Source organism: Tamandua tetradactyla, chromosome 22, assembly GCF_023851605.1.
Source record: "Tamandua tetradactyla isolate mTamTet1 chromosome 22, mTamTet1.pri, whole genome shotgun sequence".
Lineage (NCBI taxonomy): Eukaryota > Metazoa > Chordata > Mammalia > Pilosa > Myrmecophagidae > Tamandua > Tamandua tetradactyla.
In genome coordinates, this window is record NC_135348.1 from 40,581,391 (window position 1) to 40,608,181 (window position 26,791).

Below are 26,791 nucleotides of genomic sequence, written 5' to 3' on the forward strand. Positions count from 1 at the left end.
GTTGTCTCATTAGAAAACATACAGGATGGTATAGATTAAAATTCTCTTTCGTAGAAAGGCTTTCTGAAGTAAGAAGTTATATTAAATAAAAAGTCACTTTATTTGAAAGCCAACAAAAAGTTATTTATTAAACTTACACATCTAAAAAGAGTTTTAATCAATGAAAACTAGGAGCTGGATTAGAAAACATCAAAAGGATGGAAGAAAGACACCGTAATTTCTGTTTAATGTAGTCTGGTAACTTTTCATTTTCTCCATACCTAAGTGAAGCCAAAAAAAAAAAAAAGCAAAAATGTAAACAACTGGGTTCTTAGGAGTATCAAAAGGCACATGTTTTTTAGTAATTCTGTATGACAAGAGGATCTCCAAAAAATTACACAAAATTGTTTACTAGAGTATACATCTAAGTCAAGTTAACCATAGTCAATTTGTTTCCTTTTAAAACAGACCAATTTCTAAATGCATTTAAATAATAAAGAGAAAATCATATTGAAAACTTGAACTGGCTTCATAGTTTCTAAAGCAAGCTGAAAAGTTGATCCTAAATTGAAGGCCCTATTTCTAAAGAATACACTAAGCTAAACACATTTCAGATGCATTTTTACTTAAATATTAAAAATTTCCAAATGATGATACCAAATAAAATCTAGTATGTAAAAGTGTTTTCCAGAGGAAATATCTCTTTAGCAGCTAGGGTACTATAATATTAAAAATCATTTAAATGAATCTTGTTTCCTATTAACTCCCATTAGGATATCTGAGTAGTCTTTTGATTTTTATCCTCTGACCACAGGATCTACGAAGTCTTCATTTGCATTCTTCTACTTTCTGGAGATTTTGGAAGAGCTTTTAACAAAGCCTCTAACTAGAAGAGTAGCCCTTCAAGTCATGGCATTGAATATATACACATTTAACAAAAACTATGTGAAAGACATCCATGAATTATTTTTATACCAACTATTTCCTCTACAATATGCACTGTTCTCATGAAGTAACATGTTTGTATTGGCTTCATCAGCACTGTACTGCATTTTAGTAACAGAAGCTCTGTTTCCAAATCTAGTATGTAAAAGTGTTTTCCAAAGGAAATAGCTCTTTGGTAGCAAACTTACGGCTTATTTCTGCTATGGAGAGATTCCTCATTCATAGCATGATGCCTGGTATACAGTTTCACACAGAATTGATATAAACATTCAAAATAGTCTTTTAAACATTAATCATTTCACATTATGTCAAGGGACATATTCTTCATTTGGGAAAATAATCAGGTTACCCCTTAAAAGAAAGATTTGTTGTTCTCAGTTCTTTTATGTAAATCCTTTAGGTATATTCTTTTGAACTCAGAGTTCATCGCTTATGCAAAGGGATCATGTCTCCGACCTAGTTAGGCTATGGAGTAATAAGACTACAAGGAATCTAACCACCTGGAGTGAATATCCATACTACTTACCCTGCATTAATTCAGAAAAACAAAATATATATTTAAAAAGATTAAATGAACTGCTAAGAATAATTAGCATTTTAAAGAATAACATGAATGTTGTAAAAAGAAAACAGTAACTTTATTAAATCATTTATTTCAACACAGGGAAAACAAAATTAGAGCAAAGGATTCAATCTCAACCAGTACTTTAAGAACTTACCTAGTTGTCTGACCATTTGGGGATGTATAACTGATAGAAGACACTCCTGCCTGCACCACCAGCTGGGATCCATCATTAAACTGAACCCACACAGCTCCACTTGTTAACTGGAAAGAGAATAAGCATGTAAATTACTCTAAGGTAGAGGGCTTGAGGTTCTTAAGATACTCATATGTAAGAGGTCTTCTGCATAGTTAAAAAAAAAAAAATACAACCCTCCTAGATGACAACAAATCTGGGGATATGATGAAGTAGCATCAAGAATATGTAAAAGTGTTTTCCAGAGGAAATATCTCTTTAGTAGCTAGGGTACTATAATATTAAAACGAATCTTGTTTACCATTAACTTCCACATGGGGATATTTGAGTAGTCTTCTGATCTTATCACAGTATATTCTAACCAGGAAGGAATAACAATAGCAATACTTTCTTAATTTAGGGTTTCCTTCCATTTTGTTTTAAGACCAAAGACTTTCTCCCGCTTCAGAACTTGACATCTTGAAACTTGTCCCTTTAATCTTTGATATTTATAATGTTCCATTCCAAACAAGGCACGTAGCACAGTGAAAAATATATGAATGCTGGAATATTTTGGGTTTACATCCAGACTCTTTCAACTTACAAATAATGCAGGATTGTGCATAATTTTCATATTTCTAAAAGAAGGAATCATCAAATTTATGGGGTTATTTTGGGGGATAAACTAGACAATATCTGTGAAAAACATGGTGCCATGTAGCCAGTACCAAACAAGTATTGGGTCCTCTTTCTGTTTTTTCCTACCCTTGCAAAAGACTAGGCTGCATTTTACTTCACTGGTAAATAAAAAGTATATGTGTTATGCTCAAAAGTCTCCAAGCTTCTCAGGTAATATACATATATTAGTTTATACCTACATAAAATTCTGTAAGTGTGAAACTCAATGTGTATTTAAATGCCCCTGACATCATTCTCTACTCCTCACAATTAGCCATTAATGGATGTCTACTTTAAAAAAAAATGGCAAGAGGTTATTATCTAGAGTTCCAATATCTGGAATTTTCCAATTGTACACAAAGAAAAAACACTGAAATTGTAATGAGTCAGTGTAAAAAATGTTGTAAGAATTTTTGGGTAAAGAGAAATCTCAAAAATAATTTATATATTTTTTGCCAAGTGTCTAATCAGTGTGAAAAACAAAAGAAATTCATATTGAGAAAATTCACTTTCCTAAAAACTCTTACCTGTGTAGCCCAACCAACATTTTCCACAAAAACAGATTTCAAAAGCTGTGCTGATTTAGGAAGACAATCTTTAGACTGGTAGAAGAGATGTTTGTTCCAGAATCTGCAGCTGTAAAGCCAAGTCCTTCATCTGTAACTATCTATAAATAATAAAAGGTAGGAAGACATTATTCCTCAACATTTTTATAAATCAACTTCAGCAAAAGTAGGAAACAAATGGATTTTCATTCGCTTAAAGCAATTTTAAAAAACAAATAAAACCACATTACTGAAAATTAAAAAATACGGGAAAAAAATCACATAATCAACTGTTTTTATAGACTCTTTTTGTCTTTTTTCCCCAGAGACATATTTTTTATAGCTGCAATCATAGTCCATATATATGTGTATGAGGATACACATAACACACACATAGAAACATATCTATTTTTTAATTCAGTAAGGAATTTTAATTTCATATCAAGGGCATCAGGCAATTGTTGAAGGGTTTTAAGTACAGAAGCGACATATATTTACTTACAGAAGGACTAGGTATTGGTGCCTTTTTCAGAGATGCAGCACTATTCATGATCATTCTATTGAAACATGGTGTATCTCTCACTGGGTAGCTTGGATCCAAGGAAGAAGGAGGTGATAAGGTGTTAGATGAACTAGTACCACCAGGTTTTCTGAAAGAGAAAAAAAAAGTCCAAATATGTTCCCTTTTTAAAAACTTTCAGTTCACAGAAACCTAAAGACTATTTATAATATAAATACCAAACTTTTTCTTTTTTATTTATTCTATAAATTTTTTCAAACATTTACCTTCCTACAATTATTGGGAAAAAGGGAGCGCTCCCACTTTTTTTTCCTCTTCTGAAATTATAGATTCCAGAGCTAAACAAATACGATGACCCTATTTCAAAAGAAAAATATTTTCTGTCATTATTCCACTTACATTATTTGTATTACTTAAATGATATGAAAAATCTACAAGTAGGTATGTACCTCATTAGCATGGTCAATATATATTTTTATTTCCTCTTTCAAGCTATTAACTTCACTTTCACCTTTCAAGGTGTAAGATTTCCCAGTCTTTTCGATCACCTGAATTAAATCTTCCGTCTTGTGTATTTTTGCTCCTAAAAAATAAGCAGAAAACTATTATTTTATTATTTCCTTAAATATTCCCATATCTCAATTCATTATATCATTACATTATGGCTTCTCAATCAAGATTTCATTTGTATTCATTTACCGACCATTAATGAAACTGAGACTCTCATACAAAACCATAATTGAAGGACAGCTATTATATATGTTCTATAATTATATGTGTATGTATGCTGTGTGCCCCCTTTGAGAGCTTTGCAGATGAAAAAACAGAAAATAAGATTCTCTGGCTCAACCCTATCCTTTTGCCACATGTAGAATTCTCATAATTAGATGTATGCCCATTTTTTTCTAATATAAAAATATGATCGTTATTTTCATGTGATTTTTATATCATCAATCTGGATGCTGTTACACTGGAGCCGCATTGAGAAAGAAAACTCACATATTATAAGATGAATAAATTGTTTGTAGGAAGGTATAAATAACAAATTTTGATTAACACGATTTGTCATACTTTATGTGTAAAATAGTATACTTTATGTATAATTTAAATGTGCAGTTATATATATTAAAGACTTATGTTCAATTAAAACAAGAAACATAAGACTAAACTACAAGTTAAAGGGAAAAAGTTACCATTCTAAATGGTACTTACCATCATAAAACCAAACCTCAAAATCGGCACCAGGAGAATTCTCCATCAAAATGCATTTAGCATATCTTGTAAAATAAGTGATTTTTGGAGATTTAGATCTTACAAGCTGTACAAATCTGGAAGCATATTGATATTTTCTCCAGTACTTTTCTAGGGTGAAAAGCAAAATAAAGTTACCTAATATTAGAGAAGAAATTGATGACTTAACATAGAAATTTTATAAAAGTTTAATGTTTATTTCTGCTCTTACTCCATAATTCAACTTGATAAGTTAGTAATACACCTTATTAAAATAAAATATCTTAGAGATATTTATCTATTAATTTTAATGAAAACCAAAGACAATATAAGAAAATTGCCAAGAAGTATACTATAACAAAATCTAATGACCAGCATCATAATTATTTTAAAACATCTCTTTCTTTGAATCAATGACTCCACTTTATAAGAAAGGCAAGTTTTGATAGATCTTTACTGAAAAAAAACTTGTACCTGAGCTAGCCGAAACAAATGAATTTCAGGAAAAGAACTGTGGCTCTTTGTATGTTAGTAAAACAGAGAATCACAGTCCTAATATAAGAAAGTAAATCTTCTTGTAGTTCCCTATAACTGTGATCATTTATAGTACTAATAGTCTTATCTGTTTTGATTCCTAATAGGGTTAGATTAGATAGGTTTTTTGTTTTTAAAAGTTACCTCAGTGAAATTTTACCTAGAAACTGAACCGAGCGTAAATATGGCTAACCACAATGACAAATGATCAGTTATGTAAAAAGCAATGATTTCAAAAGGAAAAGACTAGATACTTCATATTGAATTTGATAATATAATTCTAGCCAAATTAGTAACTAAACAAGTACAGCGATTATATTGGTGTGATAAATGATTAATATTCTAGAGTTAGTTTTAACTTGAATAAGTAGAATAAAACACTGTTACAAAACAGAATATTAACAATAAACACTGGATTAATTAGAAAGCACATCTCACCAGAAATTATATACCTGGTAAATTGTCAAAGCTGAACCTACTGACATTGTCAGTAGGTGAGGGCGGTCTATCAGCAAGAGGAAAACCTCTTCCATCATTTGGATAATAAACAGTGATCTGCCAAAAAATATTTAAGGATTCTAATTATATTCCATTAAATTAAAACATAATATTTTGATACTAAAAACCATGAAGAATTCAAAGAAACAATGAATATCGTTTTATAGAAAAATGTTAAATATTCTCTAAAGGCAATTTTTGTGATCTTAACCTCACAAGTTTAGACTGTTACCAGCTGTAATTACTTTTTAAATTACAATAATTTATTTAAATGTACTTAATATGCCATTTTAGATTTTGGATTCCAGAGACAATCAGGAAATTTGATTTGAATTTTATTTGAAAGATACCACTGTAGAATGAACTGGAATGCTAAATACCTAAGAAATCATTTCAAAGTTGCAAAATAAGAAAAGTAAATCCACATTACCACATTTCCATCACTAGATATTTGAAGAACTTCTTTCACATATTCTTGAGATGTATACTCCTTTAGAAGCTCCACACACACCTCCTCTGAATCAAGTATACTCACCTAAAAAAAAACAACAAACAAAAACCTAGAATCACTAACAATTCTCTTATTTATTACAACAGCCCTGGCATACATACAACGCGAGAGAAAAGTACTTTACCATGACAGGGACAAAAATTAAAGTTCAAATCACAGCTGCTGCACTGGGACAGTCTGAACCAGAGGTATATTTAAGTACAATGGTGAACCATAAGGAGCAAAGCTAAGAGCGTATAACAAAGTGTGATATGATAACCAGTGAGCAGAAGGCAGGGTGGAGAAGGACTCTGAAAAGACAATAGCAAGCCAAACAGAGCAAGACTGGGTGAAATGAGAAACAAGACACAAACAGGATAAAGATGGAAAATTACAAAAAAAAAGAAATCACTAATTCAACACAACATATTTTAAAATTCTAAACTTATTTTACGCATACTCCTTGTCTTTAGATATTTTCAGATGGTTTTTAAAAAAATAAGTTGTTTCCTAGTTTACTTGATTAGAACAAAAGCAAAGTGATATTAAATATTCAGTTATTGAAATTATGAATACAATATTTAACAGTATGTAGTATTCTTTTTAAATGTTTGTCATTATCAATAATCTAAAATGTCAAACATGTCAGTATCATTTCACCATTAAAATAACCAGAGGTAAACACGAGCTTATCTTCCCATAAATATCTAGTCTCTTTTCTCTTTAAATGTGTTCATTATTTACATACCCTGCAGTAAAGGGACATTATAGGAAACTAAAAACACCATGTTTGTTACCAGAAAGCATATTTCTAAGAAACATGTCATATAATAACTTAGAAAAATAATATACATACCACAGCCTTTTTGGTTTTCTGTCTGATTGGTTTTAACCTGTGTGCAGTCAAGGGAGATGTAATGCTTCGTAATGTACGTTTTGGATACCCCAGTGATGGATCCATACCCCTGGTCTTGCTTTGTTCAGATAGAGGATCTAAGCCAAAAATAGACCCTTGTTGAATTATTTCAGGTTTACTTTGAAGTGAAGTCATATATTTCATGGTATTCAGTTGTTTTACAGAATGTACATTATTGGAAGCATCTGAGTTCTTTTTGGCTCCTATATCAGTCCAGGCATTTCGTGATATGTCCTTCTGCAGATCTGGATGGTCCTGAAAATTTCTGTTTGGATTAATGCTGTTGTGCTCAGTAGGTTCTCTTAAAAGAGCTACAATATACATCAATAAAGAAATAAAGTGAATAACTAAAATGCCAAGTCTACACAAGAAGAAATAGAGTAAATAACTAAAATGCCAAGTCTGTCATGCTGGTTTTATAATAGCATTATGGAGGAACAAAAGAAATACTAGTTAAAAAAAAACTAATACTTTTTCTAAGAAATAAGCAGTTAAAGATATGACATAATAAAAAGTGACATTAAAAGAGCATTTTGAACCCATATCTAGGAATATCTTTAGTATTCCTAAGACTAAGAAAGGAAAGCTATTATATGAAATTAATTTTTCAATCAAGATTAAACTAGTGACCTAGATTATCTACTAATTTTAGAATAAGTAACTACTAATGTCTTGGCAAAAGCAGAATAATTTGCCATACCGAAATATGTAAATTTATGATCTCTAAGCTAAGGACTGTCCATCCCACCTTTACTGAGGAAATAAGCAAGTAAAACCAAAACATTTTAACATATTAAATATTAATAATTAATATTACAAATGTATTTACACCCACATTTTTAAAAGTTCTTACTGAACTTTTACCATTTGAATTTTACCAATTTAGTTCACAAGTAAACACTACCTTTCCAAAGCCCTTAAAATGATTCAAGTGTATAAAACTATAGAGCAATTTTCAAATGCTAACCCTAACCCTAAACTTTCACAATTTTCAATGCAAATTTTTTCCTTTAATGACATCTTATTGCTTCTTTTTTTCCTACTCCCATTATGAGAGAAAATATTTTGTTTCAAATAGCATACTTAAAATTGTTGTAGGACTATTAGGTGCAAGATTAAGTGCGTGACAGCTTTATAACTGCAAAAAAATGTAAATCTGAATTATCACCCCCAACAACTACACATGAGATTAATTTCTTTTTGGGCTCCTGAAAATAACATATATTTTTAAAAGGAAAAGAAAAAAAATAGACTCTTGAGATGACAACACTCTGCTTAAATTACAACTAAATTATGCACCTTTGTCTGTTAAGTAATACTATCCCGTGGTTAAAAAAATGGTCTCCTCCTTTCCTTATGTTTCTTTTTTATTCTCTCACCTTTTTCCTTCATTATTTTCCAATCCACCTTCTGTGAACAGCATGCTCATCAATGGGAAATACTTAACCTTCAAACACCATTACACATAAAATAACTTAGACGACAGCTGTTTTGAAAATGCTTAGCTTTTAGTAGCTGTGTACTTTAGCATATGTGAGGTCCCAATTGCAGATCATATTGTCCATATCAGCTTCTACTTAAAAATAAGGTCAACCATCTTTTGATTATTTTATAGGCACTATTAATAGGTGCTTATTATAGAGAGGCTGTAAAAGCAGAGGGGTTACGAGTAAAGCCTCTGAACCAGACTACTGGGTTGGAACCTGGCTCACCTATTTTATGGTTGATAGCCTGGGGAAATTAAGCTTTGTGTACAACAATTTCCTATCTGTAAAGTGGAGATAACAATATTATCTTTCTCATATTTTTTGGTGAGAATTTAATTAACAATAAATGTTAAGCATTAAGACCAGTGACTAACATAAATATTCAAAATGTGTTGACAGTTATTATTACTATTAAAGTAATACAGCTTTATTGAAAATATACTGTTTACTTCAAAAAAAATAGAAAACAGCAATGTTTGGTAAGTGTTCAAGTCATTAATTATTGACTAAAATACTCCATTAAAAATTCACCATTTGGACTTTGGTTAACAGTACATATATAAAAATGTTCTTTTAGTAATTATTTATAATGGGGTGGTATATGGGAACTCTGTATTTTATGGATGATTTTTGTTAACCTATAACTTCTGTATTAAAAAGAACTTAACAACACTACCACCAAAAAACATCTTACCATTTATTTGCAGATTCCCAAACCACTGTTGTACCATTTCAGTATGAGATGTCTGGGCTGGAAATGGAAAAGGAATTTTTCCTGGACAAAGATGATTAGAGCTAAACAGACAAAAAAAGAATTCCCATAAACTAATAAAAAATTAACAGGTAACTCTTAAAAATAAAAATATTAGGAAGGGGATAATTTTTTCTGATTTGAATACCTGAAAATTTTAAAATAACTGTAGAAAACTGTATTTCTATAACTAAATTCTCTCAACAGCTAGAATGTCCATACTAAAATGCTAATGGTACTGTGGCAATTTTGCCATATGGCACTGCACTCTTATAATTAAAGCATAAAATTCAAAGACCAAAAAAGGAAAAAAACATCTTTAAAAAATTAGTCTTCAGATGAGCAGTCAGCATTGATTACTCATCACTCAAGCTTAGCTTTTCTCTCTCTCTAATAATATAATTATATATTATTATATAATTAATATATGTTCTTAATATATTATATATTATTATATATAATAATTATTATAATTATTAGAGAGTGTACTAGGGATCAGACATGTTTAATATATGTTATGTTACACTGGAGACTTACTCTACACAAAATACAGAATCAAACTAAAAACTTCCCAGTATTAAACATGCTATAATACATTCATGAACTTACACAGTAATTTTTTAAAAAGAGGTTTTCAATCATAATTCAAAATCACCATTCTGATTCTCTTCCTATTAAGAAATGGAAATCAGGAAAGTGCCTCAGGAGCATCTGAGAGTGTTAGGAATAAACCATTAATAAACTAATTGCACTGGTAACCCCTCTCAGTTAAATGCAGCTTCATACTTGTGCTACTACAATGTTTAAGGAAAATTAAAACACTTTTGATAGAATTCTTACAGTGCTTGATTGTTATCAGGTCTTTCCAAAGATTCAGAATTACTGGATGTCTTTTCTTTACAGTAGTGAAAAATATTGGCATTGCTATTCGTAGGTGAGTATCTCTCTTCATTTTCATCAATTCCTGATCTTTTAGACCTTGAAAGCATTTCTGCTGAATGACATCTTTCCATTGTATATTTTCTTCCTCGGGACTGAGTATTACAAGGGCTAGATCTATCAGAGGAATGGGCTCTACGAAGATATCGAGAATGCGGTCTTTCTTCTCCATCTTGGATTACTTTTCCTTTTCCACTATTACTGGTTTCTTTTTCTTGATTTCCCCACTGAGTATAAAAACTGCTTCCATCTCCCAAAGAAGAAAAATCACTTGAATTTTTATTCTTTGGAAATACAGTCATTTTATTTGGTAGTGGCTGACCAATCAAAAGTTTTCTCCTGTCCAATAAACTACCACTTATACTGGTACTGGAAGAAGCTGTAATTGCAGTAGAAATTGTGGCATGTCCACTATCAATTGAGTCTTCTACAGTTCCTAAATCTTTATTTTTTGTTGAAGAATTTCGGGACATAAAAGGATGGTCTAATACTGAAGACAGACTTAAACGATCTGCTGGATTTCTACGAAGTAATTGGTGAATAAGATCTTTGGCTTCTCTTGACAAAAAAGCTGGCATTTCATAATCTGCCAATACTACTTTATTTAATGTGTTCTTGACCGTGTCAGTGTCAAAAGGTGGCCTCCCAATAAGTAATGTATAGAACATACAGCCCAGGGACCAAACATCAGATTCAAGTCCATGTGCACTTCGAGTTGCAATTTCTGGTGAAATGTAATTAGGAGTTCCACATAATGTATAGTGTTTTTCATGTGGCATTTTCAATTGAGTTGCCAGCCCAAAATCGGCAATCTTGATGTTCATATTACGTGTAAGTAAGAGGTTAGAAAGTGTGAGGTCCCGGTGTAATATACCATGAGAATGAAGATACAACATTCCTGTGATGATCTGATGCATGAAGTGTCGAGCTGTTAGGATACACAAAAAGAGAAAATTTACAACTTAGAAAATATGGAAGATTTAGCATTTAGAATACATTAAAAACCTAGGTAGACGTGGTAGACAAAGCATCACATTGAACACTGGCTTGCAAGTTAGTTTTACCCACCAAAATATCATTCGGAAGCTAAAGTTCCTTTGATACCCATCTATCCCTCACAAAAAGTAATCACCGTTAATAGTGTCTGTGTATTCTTCTAAACTTTTCTTCTGTGTTTACATACATTTTAATCCAAAAAATACTGTAATAAATGCTTTTTAAATAGAAAAATGGTATAAAAACAGTTACATTATTTTTTCCAACTTTATAATATTTCTTAGAGATACTGCTGTGTCAGTACACATAGATCTTTTAATTTAATTGCTGCTGATCAACAATTTGGGTAATTTTGGCTGCTTCAAGATTACAAAAACTATAGCAATGAACATTCTTGTCCATGCTTGCTTCCTTGTGTCCCTGTATGAGGTATTTCTCTACAGTAGTTTCAAGAAACAGAACCATTGGCTTGAAAGCTATGAACCTTTACTATTTTCATATCTTAGCAAACTGCCTTCCAAAGAGTTTTATTTTCATGCACACCTTTGTTAAAACTAAGTAGTCCCAGTCCATTACCTCATTATTTTAGTTGGCTTCCCACAATTACTAGAGTTTGAACATCATTTCATGTTTATTGGTCATTTGTACTTCCTTTTCTGTAAATAGTCTGCCAATATCCCTTGTTTATTTTTCTGTTCAAATATTCTATCTTTATGTATGCTTTATACTTTTTTTTTAATTAATTTATTTTTTTGTATGCTGTATGGTAGGGTCACATTTCATTCTTTTTCCATGTGAGCATTCCATAGTTGAAGCACCATTTGCTGAATTTTTGTTTGGTTAGTTTTCATTTGTTTGTTCGTTTGGGAAGTGTATAGGTTAGGAATCAAACCTGGGTCTCCTATGGCAGGTGAGAATTCTACCACTGAACTACTCCTGCACCCCCTTTATACATTTTTAATATTAACTTGGCAATTATCATTTTGCAAATATTTTCTGTCTTTGACATTTAACTTTGTTGATGATATCTTTTATCATATACAAATTTTTAATTTTAATGAAGTCAAACTAATAATTCTTTTCTATTTATAGTTTTTGCAGATTCAATCTTCTGTTATCTTTTAATGCTTGTGTTACATAGATTCAAATACTATTTTTAGGCTGATGCCTCCTAAATTAAACCTATAGGCTAGATATCTCTTCTGAGCTCATACTCGGCAATTCAAGTGCCTACTTAACAACTTCACTTAGTTGTTTAAAACTGCTAAAATTTACCATGACCTAAACAGAACTTGTAATTTTTAACATCACCAAATCTCCTACCCCAGACTTTCTCATTTCAATCAGCAGCTAAATCACTCACTTACTCACTCAAGAAACCTAGGAAGCATACTACTAGATTCCTCTGTAACCATCACATCTATTCCATCAGCAGGATTTTTCAATTTTATTTTCAAAATAAATCTTGAACTTCTTATTTTCTTTTGAGTTGCCCTGCCATTATGCTGGTATAAGTACCATCATTTCTTGAGTGAACGTAATAGAATTTCCTGTATTTGTTGTTGCTCCTCTCTATTTTTACATGTAGCAAAAAATGATCCTCTTACAACATAATGAAATATCGTTAACTATGAAAATTTCCCAAGGCACATTTAAAATGAAGATTGTTTAAAATGGAGAGCTACTTCGGTGCTGCCGTGTTCTATTTCTTGACCTAGATGGCAGTTACATGTATATATCCTTTAGAATAACTTAAGTTGAATATTTCTGTTTCATACATTTTCTATTTATGTTAAATTTTACACCCACACACAAAAGATAAAACCTTTTAACATGATCTACTCTAACTCCTATTTATGTCTACAGTCTAGTTCTGCAGCATTTTCCCAACTCACCTAAGCTCTTGACACTTTGGTCATCTTTCAGTTCTTCTGAGTATGCCAAGCTCTATTTGTGCACAAGGCACCCCACATTTTTTGTCTAAAGCTATTCTCTAAATTCATTGTATGGCTAAGCTTTGAAGAGCACTTGCACAGGTGGCCAATTTGCAGAGAATGTGAAAGGTGTTTTCTTTTATTTTTTCCTTCTTTTCGTTCCTCCTTGGTTAGCAATTGGCATCAAGAAAATGTGTCATAGCATTAGCTAGATAAAAACTTAAGCGAATAGATCGCGCAGGATCAAAATTCCAGTGCTAATACATTAAAATATCAAAATATTTAGATTTCAACAAAATCTGAAGTGCTGTTTCATTCAAAGGAGAAAATAAGTATTAAAAACCATTAATGAAATACCTAGAGGCAAATGAAAATGAAGACACAACATATCAAAACTTATGGGACGCAGCAAAGGCAGTGCTAAGAGGGAAATTTATTGCCCTAAATGCCTTTATCAGAACAGAAGAAAAGGCAAAAATGCAGGAATTAACTGTCCACTTGGAAGAACTGGAGAAAGAACAGCAAACTAATCCCAAAGCAAGCAAAAGGAAAGAAATAACAAAGATTAGAGCAGAAATAAATGAAATTGAAAACATGAAAACAATAGAGAAAATAAATAAGACCAGAAGTTGGTTCTATGAGAAAATCAACAAGATTGATGGGCCCTTAGCAAGATTGACAAAAAGAAGAAGAGAGAGGATGCAAATAAATAAGATTAGAAATGAAAGAGGAGACATAACTACTGACCTCACAGAAATAAAGGAGGTAATAACAGGATACTATGAACAACTTTACGCTAATAAGTACAATAATTTAGAAGAAATGGACAGGTTCCTGGAAAGACATGAACAACCAACTTTGACTCAAGAAGAAATAGACGACCTCAACAAACCAATCACAAGTAAAGAGATTGAATTAGTTATTCAAAAGCTCCCTAAAAAGAAAAGTCCAGGACCAGACGGCTTCACATGTGAATTCTACCAAACGTTCCAGAAAGAATTAGTACCTACTCTCCTCAAACTCTTCAACATAATCGAAGTGGAGGGAAAACTACCTAATTCATTCTATGAAGCCAACATCACCCTCATACCAAAACCAGGCAAAGATATTACAAAAAAAGAAAACTACAGACCAATCTCTCTAATGAATACAGATGCAAAAATCCTCAATAAAATTCTAGCAAATCGTATCCAACAACACATTAAAAGAATTATACATCATGACCAAGTAGGATTCATCCCAGGTATGCAAGGATGGTTCAACATAAGAAAATCAATTAATGTAATACACCATATCAACAAATCAAAGCAGAAAAATCACATGATCATCTCAATTGATGCAGAGAAGGCATTTGACAAGATTCAACATCCTTTCCTGCTGAAAACACTTCAAAAGATAGGAATACAAGGGAACTTCCTTAAAATGATAGAGGGAATATATGAAAAACCCACAGCTAATATCATCCTCAATGGGGAAAAATTGAAAACTTTCCCCCTAAGATCAGGAACAAGACAAGGATGTCCACTATCACCACTATTATTCAACATTGTGTTGGAAGTTCTAGCCAGAGCAATTAGGCAAGAAAAAGAAATACAAGGCATCAAAATTGGAAAGGAAGAAGTAAAACTATCACTGTTTGCAGACGATATGATACTATATGTAGAAAACCCAGAAAAATCCACAACAAAATTACTAGAGCTAATAAATGAGTACAGCAAAGTAGCAGGCTACAAGATCAACATTCAAAAATCTGTAGCTTTTCTATACACTAGTAATGAACAAGCTGAGGCGGAAATCAAGAAACGAATCCCATTTACAATCACAACTAAAAGAATAAAATACCTAGGAATAAATTTAACCAAAGAGACAAAAAACCTATATAAAGAAAACTACAAAAAACTGTTAAAAGAAATCACAGAAGACCTAAATAGATGGAAGGGCATACCGTGTTCATGGATTGGAAGACTAAATATAGTTAAGATGTCAATCCTACCTAAATTGATTTACAGATTCAATGCAATACCAATCAAAATCCCAACAACTTATTTTTCAGAAATAGAAAAACCAATAAGCAAATTTATCTGGAAGGGCAGGGTACCCCGAATTGCTAAAAACATCTTGAGGAAAAAAAACGAAGCTGGAGGTCTTGCACTGCCTGACTTTAAGGCATATTATGAAGCCACAGTGGTCAAAACAGCATGGTATTGGCATAAAGATAGATATATCGACCAATGGAATCGAATAGAGTGCTCAGATATAGACCCTCTCATCTATGGACATTTGATCTTTGATAAGGCAGTCAAGCCAACTCACCTGGGACAGAGCAGTCTCTTCAATAAATGGTGCCTAGAGAACTGGATATCCATATGCAAAAGAATGAAAGAAGACTCATCTCTCACACCCTATACAAAAGTTAACTCAAAATGGATCAAAGATCTAAACATTAGGTCTAAGACCATAAAACAGTTAGAGGAAAATGTTGGGAGATATCTTATGGATCTTACAACTGGAGGTGGTTTTATGGACCTTAAACCTAAAGCAAGAACACTGAAGAAGGAAATAAATAAATGGGAGCTCCTCAAAATTAAACACTTTTGTGCATCAGAGAACTTCATCAAGAAAGTAGAAAGACAGCCTACACAATGGGAGACAATATTTGGAAACGACATATCAGATAAAGGTCTAGTATCCAGAATTTATAAAGAGATTATTCAACTCAACAACAAAAAGACAGCCAACCCAATTACAAAATGGGAAAAAGACTTAAACAGACACCTACCAGAAGAAGAAATACGGATGGCCAAGAGGCACATGAAGAGATGCTCAATGTCCCTGGCCATTAGAGAAATGCAAATCAAAACCACAATGAGATATCATCTCACACCCACCAGAATGGCCATTATCAACAAAACAGAAAATGACAAGTGCTGGAGAGGATGCGGAGAAAGAGGCACACTTATCCACTGTTGGTGGGAATGTCAAAGGGTGCAACCACTGTGGAAGGCAGTTTGGCGGTTCCTCAAAAAGCTGAATATAGAATTGCCATACGACCCAGCAATACCATTGCTAGGTATCTACTCAAAGGACTTAAGGGCAAAGACACAAACGGACATTTGCACACCAATGTTTATAGCAGCGTTATTTACAATTGCAAAGAGATGGAAACAGCCAAAATCTCCATCAACAGAAGAGTGGCTAAACAAACTGTGGTATATACATACGATGGAATATTATGCAGCTTTAAGACAAGATAAACTTATGAACCATGTAATAACATGGATGGACCTAGAGAATATTATGCTGAGTGAATCCAGCCAAAAACTAAAGGACAAATACTGTATGGTCCCACTGATGTGAACGGACATTCGAGAATAAACTTGAAATATGTCATTGGTAACAGAGTTCAGCAGGAGTTAGAAACATGGTAAGACAATGGGTAATTGAAGCTGAAGGGATACAGACTGTGCAACAGGACTAGATACAAAAACTCAAAAATGGACAGCACAATAATACCTAATTGTAAAGTAATCATGTTAAAATACTGAATGAAGCTGCATCTGAGCTATAGGGTTTTTTTGTTTTTGTTTGCTTGTTGGTTTGTTTGTTGTTGTTGTTTTTTACTATTACTACTACTTTTATTTCTTTTCTTTATATTAACATTTTATATCTTTTTCTGTTGTGTTGCTAGTTCCTCTAAACCGATGCAAATGTACTAAGAAACAATGATCATGCATCTATGTGATGATGTTAAGAATTAATGAGTGCATATGTAGAATGGTATGATTTCTAAATGTTGTGTTAATTTCTTTTTTCTTTCTTTCTTTCCGTTAATAAAAAAATTAAAAAAAAAAAAAAAAAAAAAACCATTAATGAGGAGGTCTAGACTTGCAACATACCAGACAAGTACTTTTAAAAAAACAACCCTAAATACACTCAAAGAGCTAAAGGAAAATAAGGACAAAGAACTTAGGGAAATTAGGAAAATGACAGAGAAACACAAGAGACTATCAATAAAGAGAAATAAATTATGAAAAGGAATAAAACAGAACTGAAGATCATAGTAACAGAAATTAAAAATCCCTTAGAGGGGTTCAACAGCAGATTGGAGCAAGAAGAAAGAATCAATGAACTTGACAACAAGAGAACTGAAATAATTCAGTCTGAGGAGCAGAAAAAAGAATGAAGAAAAGTGATCAGACCCTGAGGAACCTTTTGTGACACCATCAAGCATACAAACAAATGAATTGCAGGAGTCCCAGAAAAAGAAGCAAGAGAAAGGAGGACAGAGAGAATATTCAGTGGTTAAATAAAATGGTTGAAAATATTTTAACAAAAGACACGAATATGCACATTCAAAATGCTCAATGAACTCCAAACAAGATAAACCTAAATAGACCCATATTCTGACATGTGGTAATCAAACTGTTTAATGCCAACGATAAAAAGAAAATTCTGAAAGCCACAAGAGAGAAGCAACATGTTTCATACAAGAGAACTTCAATAAGATTAAGTGCTGAATTCTCACTGGAAACCACAGAGGTAAGAGGACAAAGGGAAGAGGATAACATACTTAATGTTCTGAAAGCAAAAAACTGCCAAGTAAGAAGTTTATATCTGGCAAACTTCTCTCTCAAAAATGAGGGCAAAGTTAAGTTATTCCCAGGTAAATAAAAGCTGAGGGAAGGGGTAAAGAAGACATTGTTTCTATTTTAGAACCACACCTACTCTTTGAGATCAAAGGAAGAAGGGTTTATTTTGTCTGGAACCTAAATTTTCTGTAGCACATAATCTAACTCAACCTGTCTGGATAGCTCATTTGAACAACTGAAGCACAGGGAGCCCAGAATAAGAATGAGGGCCCTTAATCCTGAATACTTTAATGTAATGCCTGGAAACATCCTAGAATATAGCAAGCAGATAATCAAAAAGTATTGGCAAAGTCCCTTGAGGGAAGGGAGAAGAAATATGGAACTATTAAATGTTACTATTAGGGAATCCTCTGATACTGTGTAAAACATTAGGGACACTGAAATCAATAGGCCAAGCCCTTGATCTTGACGCTTAGTCTTGTGAAGCTTATGTAGGTAGCACAGAAGCTTAGACTGCCTATAGGAATGACTAAGAGTTACTTCTGGAGGACCACATTGTTGCTCAGATGTGGCTTCAGTCTCTCTAAGCCCAACTCTGCAAGTGAAATCATTGCCCTCCCCACTCTGGGGGACATGACATCCAGGGATGAACCCAGACTTGGCACCATGTTATCAGCAATTCTATTCTCACTAAAAGGGGGGAAAAAGTATAACTAATAAAGTATCAGTGGCTGAGAGTTCAAATAGAGTCAAGTGGCTACTCTGGAGGTCACTTTTTTTAAATTTATTAATTAATTAATTTTAAAAAATTAACAAGTGAACTAAAATATTAACATGTGATCATTCCGTTCTACATATATAATCAGTAATTCATAATATCATCACTTAGTTGTATATTCATCATTTCCTAGAACATTTGCATCCATTCAGAAAAAGAAATAAAACGAAAACAGAGAAAAAAAGATTATACATACCATACCCCTTACCCCCAGCTTTCACCGACCACTAGCATTTCAAACTAAATTTATTTTAACCTTTGTTCCCCCTATTTATTTTTATTCCATATGTTTTACTCGTCTGTTGACAAGGTAGATAAAAGGAGCATCAGACTTTCACAATCACACACTCACACTGTGAAAGCTGTATCATTATACAATCATCTTCAATAAACATGGCTATTGGAACACAATTCTACATTTTCAGACAGTTCCCTCCAGCCTCTCCCTTACATCTTGAATAACAAGGTGATATCTACTTAATGCGTAAGAAGAGCCTCCAGGATAACCTCTCGACTCTGTTTGGAATCTCTCAGCCATTGACACTTGGTCTCATTTCACTCTTCCCTCTTTTGGTCAAGGTATTCTCAATCCCTTGATGCTGAGTCTCAGCTCATTCTAGGGTTTTTCTCAATCCCTTGATGCTGAATCTCAGCTCATTCTAGGATTTCTGTCCCACGTTGCCAGGAAGGTCCACACCCCTGGGAGTCATGTCCCACATAGACAGGGGCAGGGTGGTGAGTTTGTTTGTTGTGTTGGCTGGAGAGAGAGGCCACATCTGAGGAACAAAAGAGGCTCTCTTGGGGGTGACTCTTAAGCCTAAATTTTAAGTAGACTTGACCTATCCTTTGTGGGGTTAAGTTTCATATGAACAAATCCCAAGACCGGGGGCTCAACCTATAGCTTTGGTTGTCCACACTGCTTGTGAGAATATCAAGAATTCAACTTAGTGAGGCTGAATTTCTCCCCATTCTCACCATTCCCCGAAGGGGACTCTGCAAATACTTTTCCACTCACTGATCAAATCACTCTGGGATTCATTGGGGCATCACTCTGGACAAACCAATAGAATCTCATGTCCTACCCAAGATTCCATGTACTTATGGTGTTCAATAAAATATCTACATAAGTTACATTAGCAAATGCACTAGTCATATGATAAATTTTGTACCAAATAAACATTTTTTGCTCTAGTCTCACACATAAGGTGAAATTTTAAAATATTAATTACCATCTATTTTCAGCACCCTGCAGTAATGACATTCCTTTGTTCTTCCTCATGCACATTTTTAAAATTTGTACATTTAGTCACTATTATTATACGCTCTAGGCATTCCTAGATTATACCATCTCAATCTTTAACATCTGTCTTTCTTTCTGATTTCATTTATGCCCCCAGCCCTCCTCCCTCTATCATTTGGAAGTCACTCTTATGCGAGCTTCAGTTAGACATTGCTACCTATCACAACTTGCCAAACCCCAACCAAAACCATTCCAGCCAATCCTAAAGAATACCTAGGGCAATATATAAGGTTCTACATTGCTTCCATGCACTAGGGTAACTTTCCAGAAACCTAAAACGTACAGATGGGTCCCTGGACCAGATTAGTCCTGAAACTTAGAGGACCCAGCATCTCCAGAACATCAGCTAGTTCCATCTCCCTACCTCATATTATTTACAGCCCCATCCAACATGAAAAAGTTAAAATGGCCATAGCCCAAATATCCCTAAAGAATGGGATAGGAAGATCAACGGTGATGGTGGGATTATACAGAGAAAGTAGGGCTTAAGAAACGAATATGATTGCTGAATCATTTTATTGATATTTCTTACCGTCTCCAGTATCTTAGAGCAGCTAGAAGTAAAAACCTAAAATTGTGGAAATGTAACCCACACTAAATTTTGAAATCTTCTCTACAATTAATTGTTGTGCTGTGCTTTGAAATTTATTGTTTTGTAGATATGTTATTTTTCAGAAAAAAGAAAAAAAAAGTCAATTATGATGATACAAAAATATTTATTCCTTCTAGCCTTGTGTATTATGAAGCAGCTAGAAGGAAAAATCTGAGAGGATGGTATGGGAGCCCATGACAAACTCTGGGATCTGTCCTGTAACTACATGGTGAAGAGTGCTCTGAAAATTATTGCTTTTTTTCTTTGCTTTGTATATGTTATACAATTTAAAAAGTTAAAAAGAAAATATCAGAAATATATTAACTACATAAAAAAAAAAAAAGGCTGAGGGAGTTTGTTATCAATAGACCAGCCCTACAAGAAAAGTTAAAGGAAGTTCTGTAGGTTGAAAGGACACTAGACTATAGATCAAAGCCACATGAAGAAATAAAGATATCTGGTAAAGGTAGTGACATGGATAAATACGAATGCCAGTACTACTGTATTTTTGTTTGTAACTCCATTTTTACTTCCCACAGAATCTTAAAGGCATAAAATGTAATGATAAATAATGGCTTTGGACTCATAACGTATTGATGTGTAATTTGTGACTACAATTACATGGTGCTGGAGGGAAGTGGAGTGGAAGTCTACAGGAACACAGGTTATATATACTATTCAAGTTAAGCTGGTGTCAAATCAAACAAGATTGTTATAGATCTAGGCTGTTAAATTTAAGTCTTGTGTTAACCACAAAGAAAATATCAGAGAATATGTAAACTTACAAGATAAAAAGTAATGCACAAGTTAACAGGAATGGGATGGGGGGCAAAGGCAGTGGGGAGTTAGTGCGTAATGGGTATAGGGTTTCTGTTTAGGGGGAAGGGAAAGCTCTAGTAATGGACGGTGGTGCAGACACCGCAACATTCTGAATGTGATTAATCCTACTGAATGACATGCTTGGGAGTCATTAGGTTGTATATATATTCCCACAATTAGAAAAAAAAAAAAGCAACTAAAGAGACAAGAAGAATTATATGCAATAAGTGATCCTGGACAGGATCTAATAATGGAAAGGACTCAAGGGAATTACTGGTACCCATGAAAAAATTGGAAGATAGAGCATAAGCTTTTTATCAATATTAAATTTCTTGAACTTGATAACTGCACTTAAGGTATATAAGTCAATAATATTTCCTTTGGAAATGTACATGAAAGTATTATGTGTTCAAGGAGCATAATGTATTCAAGAGCTTGATGTGTGCAACCAGTTCTCAAGTGTTCAAAAAATAGACAGATGGACTGATACACAGATGGATAGAAGGAATGATACAGCATATGTGGTAAAAACGTTAAAATTGGTGGCTCTGGGTATCTGGGGATAGGAGTATATTGGAGTATATAAGAAAATATTAGGAGTATATATTTATGGGGTTTGTATTACTTTGGCAACTGTCCTGCAAGTTTGACATTATTTTAAAATAAAAAGTTGTAAGAAAAAAAAATTCTGCTGTATTAGGGAAGTGGAAAGGGTATGGATCAAACAACTGGAGCAAGAGTCAATAATTTTCAAAGTTGACTTCAAAACTTCAAAACCCCCTTCATGGGGCTTATATACTATCCTCTCTACTTCTATGTTTGACATTTTCTATAATAAATACTTTTAATGGTTATTTGTGCTTGATTTAGAAACTACAGTCATCAAGAGCATTTTAAAAAGTGTCTTTCTAGATTTGAAAGGATACACTAGATTGTTACCAACGATTTAACTTAAAATGTGGCTTTGGGGATAGGAGAAGGATAACAAATCTCCCGTTTTACTTTACTTTTGTACTGCTTGAATTGTTTATAAGAATTAACTGTTTTTCTGGCCCTGGCACTGTGGGATCAACAATGCCTTTCTGACCAAAGGGGGAAAAGACCTATAACAAAATGAAGTAACAGTGGCTGAGAGAGTTCAATGGAGTTGAGAGGCTATTCTGTAGGCTACCCTTAGGCAGGCTTCAGCTAGATATTGCAAATCGTTATGATTTGCCAACCCCCAACCAACATCATTCCTGTTAACCTTAAAGCACACCTAGGGCTCTATCTGAGATCCTACAGGTCATGCACTAAGTTTACTTTTCAAAAACGTAAAACCTTCAGATGGTTCCTAGGCCAGATATGTCCTGAAATCTAGAGATGCCAGTTTCTCTAAGAACATCAACCAGTTTCATCCCCCTACCCCATATCATCGACACCCTTTTTCAACATGAAAAAAGTCAGAAAGGGCATAGTCCAAATATTCCTAAAGATCGGGAAAAGGATCAAAGCAGAAGGAGGAGTTATAACAGAAAAGATAGGATTTAACAAATGTTTATGACAACTGAATCATCGTATTGATATTTCTTTTTTTGTCTCCAGTGACTTGGAGCAGCTAGAAGGAAAAACCTGAAATTGTGGAATTGTAACTCATACCAAACTTTGAAATCTGTTCTATAAGTACTTGTTAAAATGTACTTTGAAATTTATTGCTTTTTTGTATATGTGTTATATTTCACAACAAAAAATGTTTTTAAAAAGAAAAATTAACTGCTTCTATAAGGGAAAAAAATCTCCTTCAGCCCAAAGTAATAACTAAAACAGTTTTAATATATATTACACAATAGTATATTCATCCGAACTACACCGTAAAGAGCAAGACTTTTATTTATCAAAAAAAAAAAAGAGAAGAAGCAGCCTACCTTCGTTTTCTGAGAAGGGTTTCATTCTGTTTTTTAGGTATCTGTTCATTTCTCCATTATGGCACATTTCCAATACCAGGTACACATAATTACTATCTTCAAAATAATTATAAAGCTGAAATGTAAAGGCATAATAAAATTATAATATACAAAAATTCAGTCTTTCTGGCAGCTTCTATAAAATACATATCTTACCTCTAAGATAGAAGGATGTTTTAATTGGCAATGTATTTTCACCTCATTTTGGACTCTCTGTACCATTCCAGCTTTGTACATGGCTTTCTTATCTATCTAAAAATAACAGATAAGAGGTTTAAATGTTGATAAACTTTCAAATGTGAAGTTGTCAAAGGTCAACTTTGAAAAGAGAAAGCATACTTCAATTAAAAATAACAGTCTCATCTCCTTTTATCTACTTCTTTATGAGGTCAATTTACTCTGCTGTCTGTCTTTCCCATGTACCTAGCAGAATGGACCCTCAGTAAGTTTGCCCACAGAATTCTAATGCCATCTCCCAACCCTAAAGAATTACACAATTATTTTATCTATAAAAACAACAACAACAAAATACAAATTTAGCCAAGCTTCAAAATAAAATTTCCTTTCCCTTTTCTGACTGGGTTAGATAAAGGATTCTCAATTTGCTTATATTCCTGTTACTTCTATTGGGCTGATTTTCAACAATCAAGAACAGTAGTTTGGATTAATTCTGTTACAGTGAGTAATAAAGAACTATGCACAAGTGTATGCTTAATTATTATTTGTTCTTTGACTTCTATCAATTGCATATTAAAAGTATATTTAATTAAAACAGACACCAGATCTACTGTATATCAATGAAGATTAAATACTTAGATGGTATAATTAAACTAAGCAAAGTCAAGAGTCTTCTAAAATGTCTTTAAGCTCAACTGTTAGAATTGGCATTATTGTTTTCTGCCTAAGTAAAGGGTTCTTTACACCACAAATAAAAGGTTGACAGGTAGGAGTTTCTGACTTCTCAAATAGTACACTTCTCTAATTACTTGCAAAATACAGGAGAGAAGTTGATTACCATATTCTTACCATTTTGATTGCAACTTCCAAACCAGTGTGAATAGACTCAGCCCTGTAGACACCAGCAAATGATCCCTTACCGAGCAGATTTCCAACTTTAAAATCCTTAAAAGTTAAATTAAAGATTATTTATGTGGGATGACTCACAGGTGTAGAAAGAAATAAAGATGGGAAGGGAAAGGATAAAATGGATCGAGAAGGGTAGTCTGACAAAACTCAGGCAGTTATCACACCTCGATAAAGCAGATGTCTGGGACGGGAGGCATGGTGCAGCCCAACAAGGGCTCCTTCACGTCTCCAGGATGGGTTCCCAGTAAAGCAGTTAAGGCTCTGATTCCTCAACCTCAAGGCAGCCTCGGCGCCTCCCTCCACCTCCAGCCAACCCCTGGGAGCCGAGGGCCTGGCTCTAATCGCGCCGCAGGTCCCGCCAGAGGAAACCGCCGCATCCTTGGAGAAGGGGAAACAGCCTCGCCGCGCTACGGCGCGGCAGCTCCGGCGGGACAGTGGACACAAAGCCCAGGCGCCTGGGGACTGAAAGGCGGAGTTTACCAGCGGCTCACCGGTCTCGCCCCTCCGGGTCCCTGAGGGGCGGACCGCTCCGCCCCCAAACAGCCAGCTGCCCCACCGGCTGAGACCCTCCCAGTGCACCTCGGCGTCCGCCCCACAACCGTTAGCTTCGCCTGGTTCCCTTCCCACAGTGTCTCGGGTTCCGCCACTCCAACCTCCAACCGCCCCACAGCAGCCTGCCGAGTCTTTTCACCTCGATCTTCTCCCCGATGCAGGTCGCCATATTGACAGGCCTGGCCTCGGCACCCTGGATTAGCTCCTTTTAACCAGTCCCTTCGAGGCAGCGCTCCAAGCAGCCAGCCGGTCTTGGCGCCCATTAGTCTCGGCTTTCTAGGCCGCCGGTCCCGGCGACAACGGCACAACCACCGAAAGCTCTTCCCGGTACCTCCCGAAGCCTGGGCGGCGCCTCCGCGCTCCCATTTTGAAATACTCCCGCCGGTTGCCTTCCAAAGGAGACTGTCGGTGACGTAACGCGACGGGTCGCTCCGGACAGGTTGAGCCATGCCGCGCATGCGCGCAGGCTCTCGGCGACCCACCGAGCTCTCCAGGCCTCGGAGCCATAGAGCGCATGCGTGCAGCTCTCCGCGGCTCCCCCCCCCCCCCCCCCCCCCCCCCGGGTCTCCAGGCCTCCGAGCCGAGGTTTGGAAGGTCTGTGGCCGGCCTCGGGCGTGGGCTGAGGGCTTCGGCCGTTGGGCCTATGAAGACCGCTGCCGCCATGGGTGAAAAACCACGGCTTTCGAAATAAGACACAGCTGATCGACTACTCGCCTCACGGTCTAAAACCTGCCCCAATTCCGGAAAGGGTTTAAAAAGACACTACATTTTTAAATGTTTAAACGACACAGAACAGCAAAGGAAAAAAAAATTACCGAGCTTAAACGTGGTTTTCATCTCCCCGGTTTTTTGCTTGGTTTGTCATTGACTATAGTTAATGTGTACGGGGCTTTAAGAAAGTGAACGCCATTCTTTAGTTGGATAAAGTTGCTTGTATAGTTGTTCAGAGTCAGAAGAGCTGTCGCTCTGAGGCGGCCAGGACAGTCTGCGCAGGTGCGACAGCAGCGCCCGAGGGCAGCTGGGAGGGGCCGGTGGGCAAGTCCGCGGTGCAGACCAGCTGGGAGGGGCCGGTGGGCAAGTCCGCGGTGCAGACCAGCTGGGAGGGGCCGGTGGGCAAGTCCGCGGTGCAGACCAGCTGGGAGGGGCCGGTGGGCAAGTCCGCGGTGCCGGCTGACGGCGTCTGCGGGGAGCGGAGGCACGGGTGCGTGGAGACGCGTGGAGCCCGGCAGACGGGCGTGAGAAGTTCAGCTAGCCAGAACCTGGGAGGGCCGACGGAGGCGCCGAGAGGAAAGCCAGCCTCAGGGCAGCAAAGTGCGGAGCCCCTCAGGGAAGAGGCCGGAAGCAGCGGCGCCCCGGAGCAGGGGACCCGACGCCGCCAGGCACGCGGGGTCCGGCCGACGGAGGTGTCTAGACCCACCGACCCTTCTTCAGTGGAGGTAACCTCTTGTGGGTGGCTTAACCTGGGCACATTCATTTCCTTAGAACTGTAAACTTGTAACTTATTAAACTCCGCTTTTGAAAAGCCATCCCGTTTCTGGTATATCACATTCTGGCAGCTGCCTAACCTAACACAGCTGGTTTGAAACTTGTGTACCCCAGAAAACCGTGTTTTTAAACCCTGATTCAATATTGCTGGGTGGGATCTTTTTCTGTCTTTCTTCTTTTTTTTTTTGCATGGGCAGGCACCAGTAATCAAACCCGGTTCTCCAGCATGGCAAGCGAGAACCCTGCCTGCTGAGCCACCGGGGACCACGCTCGGTGGGATCTTTTCATGAATTTGTTTCCATTCAAGGTGGGGTTGCTTACTGGAGCCCTTTAAGAGGGAACCATTTTGGAAAAAGCTTTAGAGCTCGCACAGCCAGGGACCTTTGGAGATTCAGAAGTAAAACCCCTCTGGGGAAGCCTTATGAAAGCTGGGAGAGAAAGCTGGCAGATGTTACCAGGCGCCTTCCC

At 35.5% G+C, this 26,791-nt stretch overlaps 1 protein-coding gene across 1 annotated transcript; it reads right to left on the reverse strand.

Annotated features, from left to right (window-relative positions):
- Positions 1-100: 100 nt before the first annotated feature.
- PLK4 (polo like kinase 4) lies at positions 101-25,240 on the reverse strand. The gene is given in 18 exon segments (XM_077140072.1): positions 101-260; positions 1,644-1,750; positions 2,867-2,940; positions 2,943-3,006; positions 3,387-3,534; positions 3,671-3,704; positions 3,707-3,761; positions 3,854-3,987; positions 4,617-4,766; positions 5,621-5,723; positions 6,097-6,201; positions 7,013-7,383; positions 9,254-9,354; positions 10,151-11,177; positions 23,162-23,276; positions 23,357-23,452; positions 24,227-24,322; positions 24,978-25,240. Coding segments are annotated over 18 exon segments (2,913 nt in total). The 5' UTR covers positions 25,008-25,240; the 3' UTR covers positions 101-157.
- Positions 25,241-26,791: the final 1,551 nt, after the last annotated feature.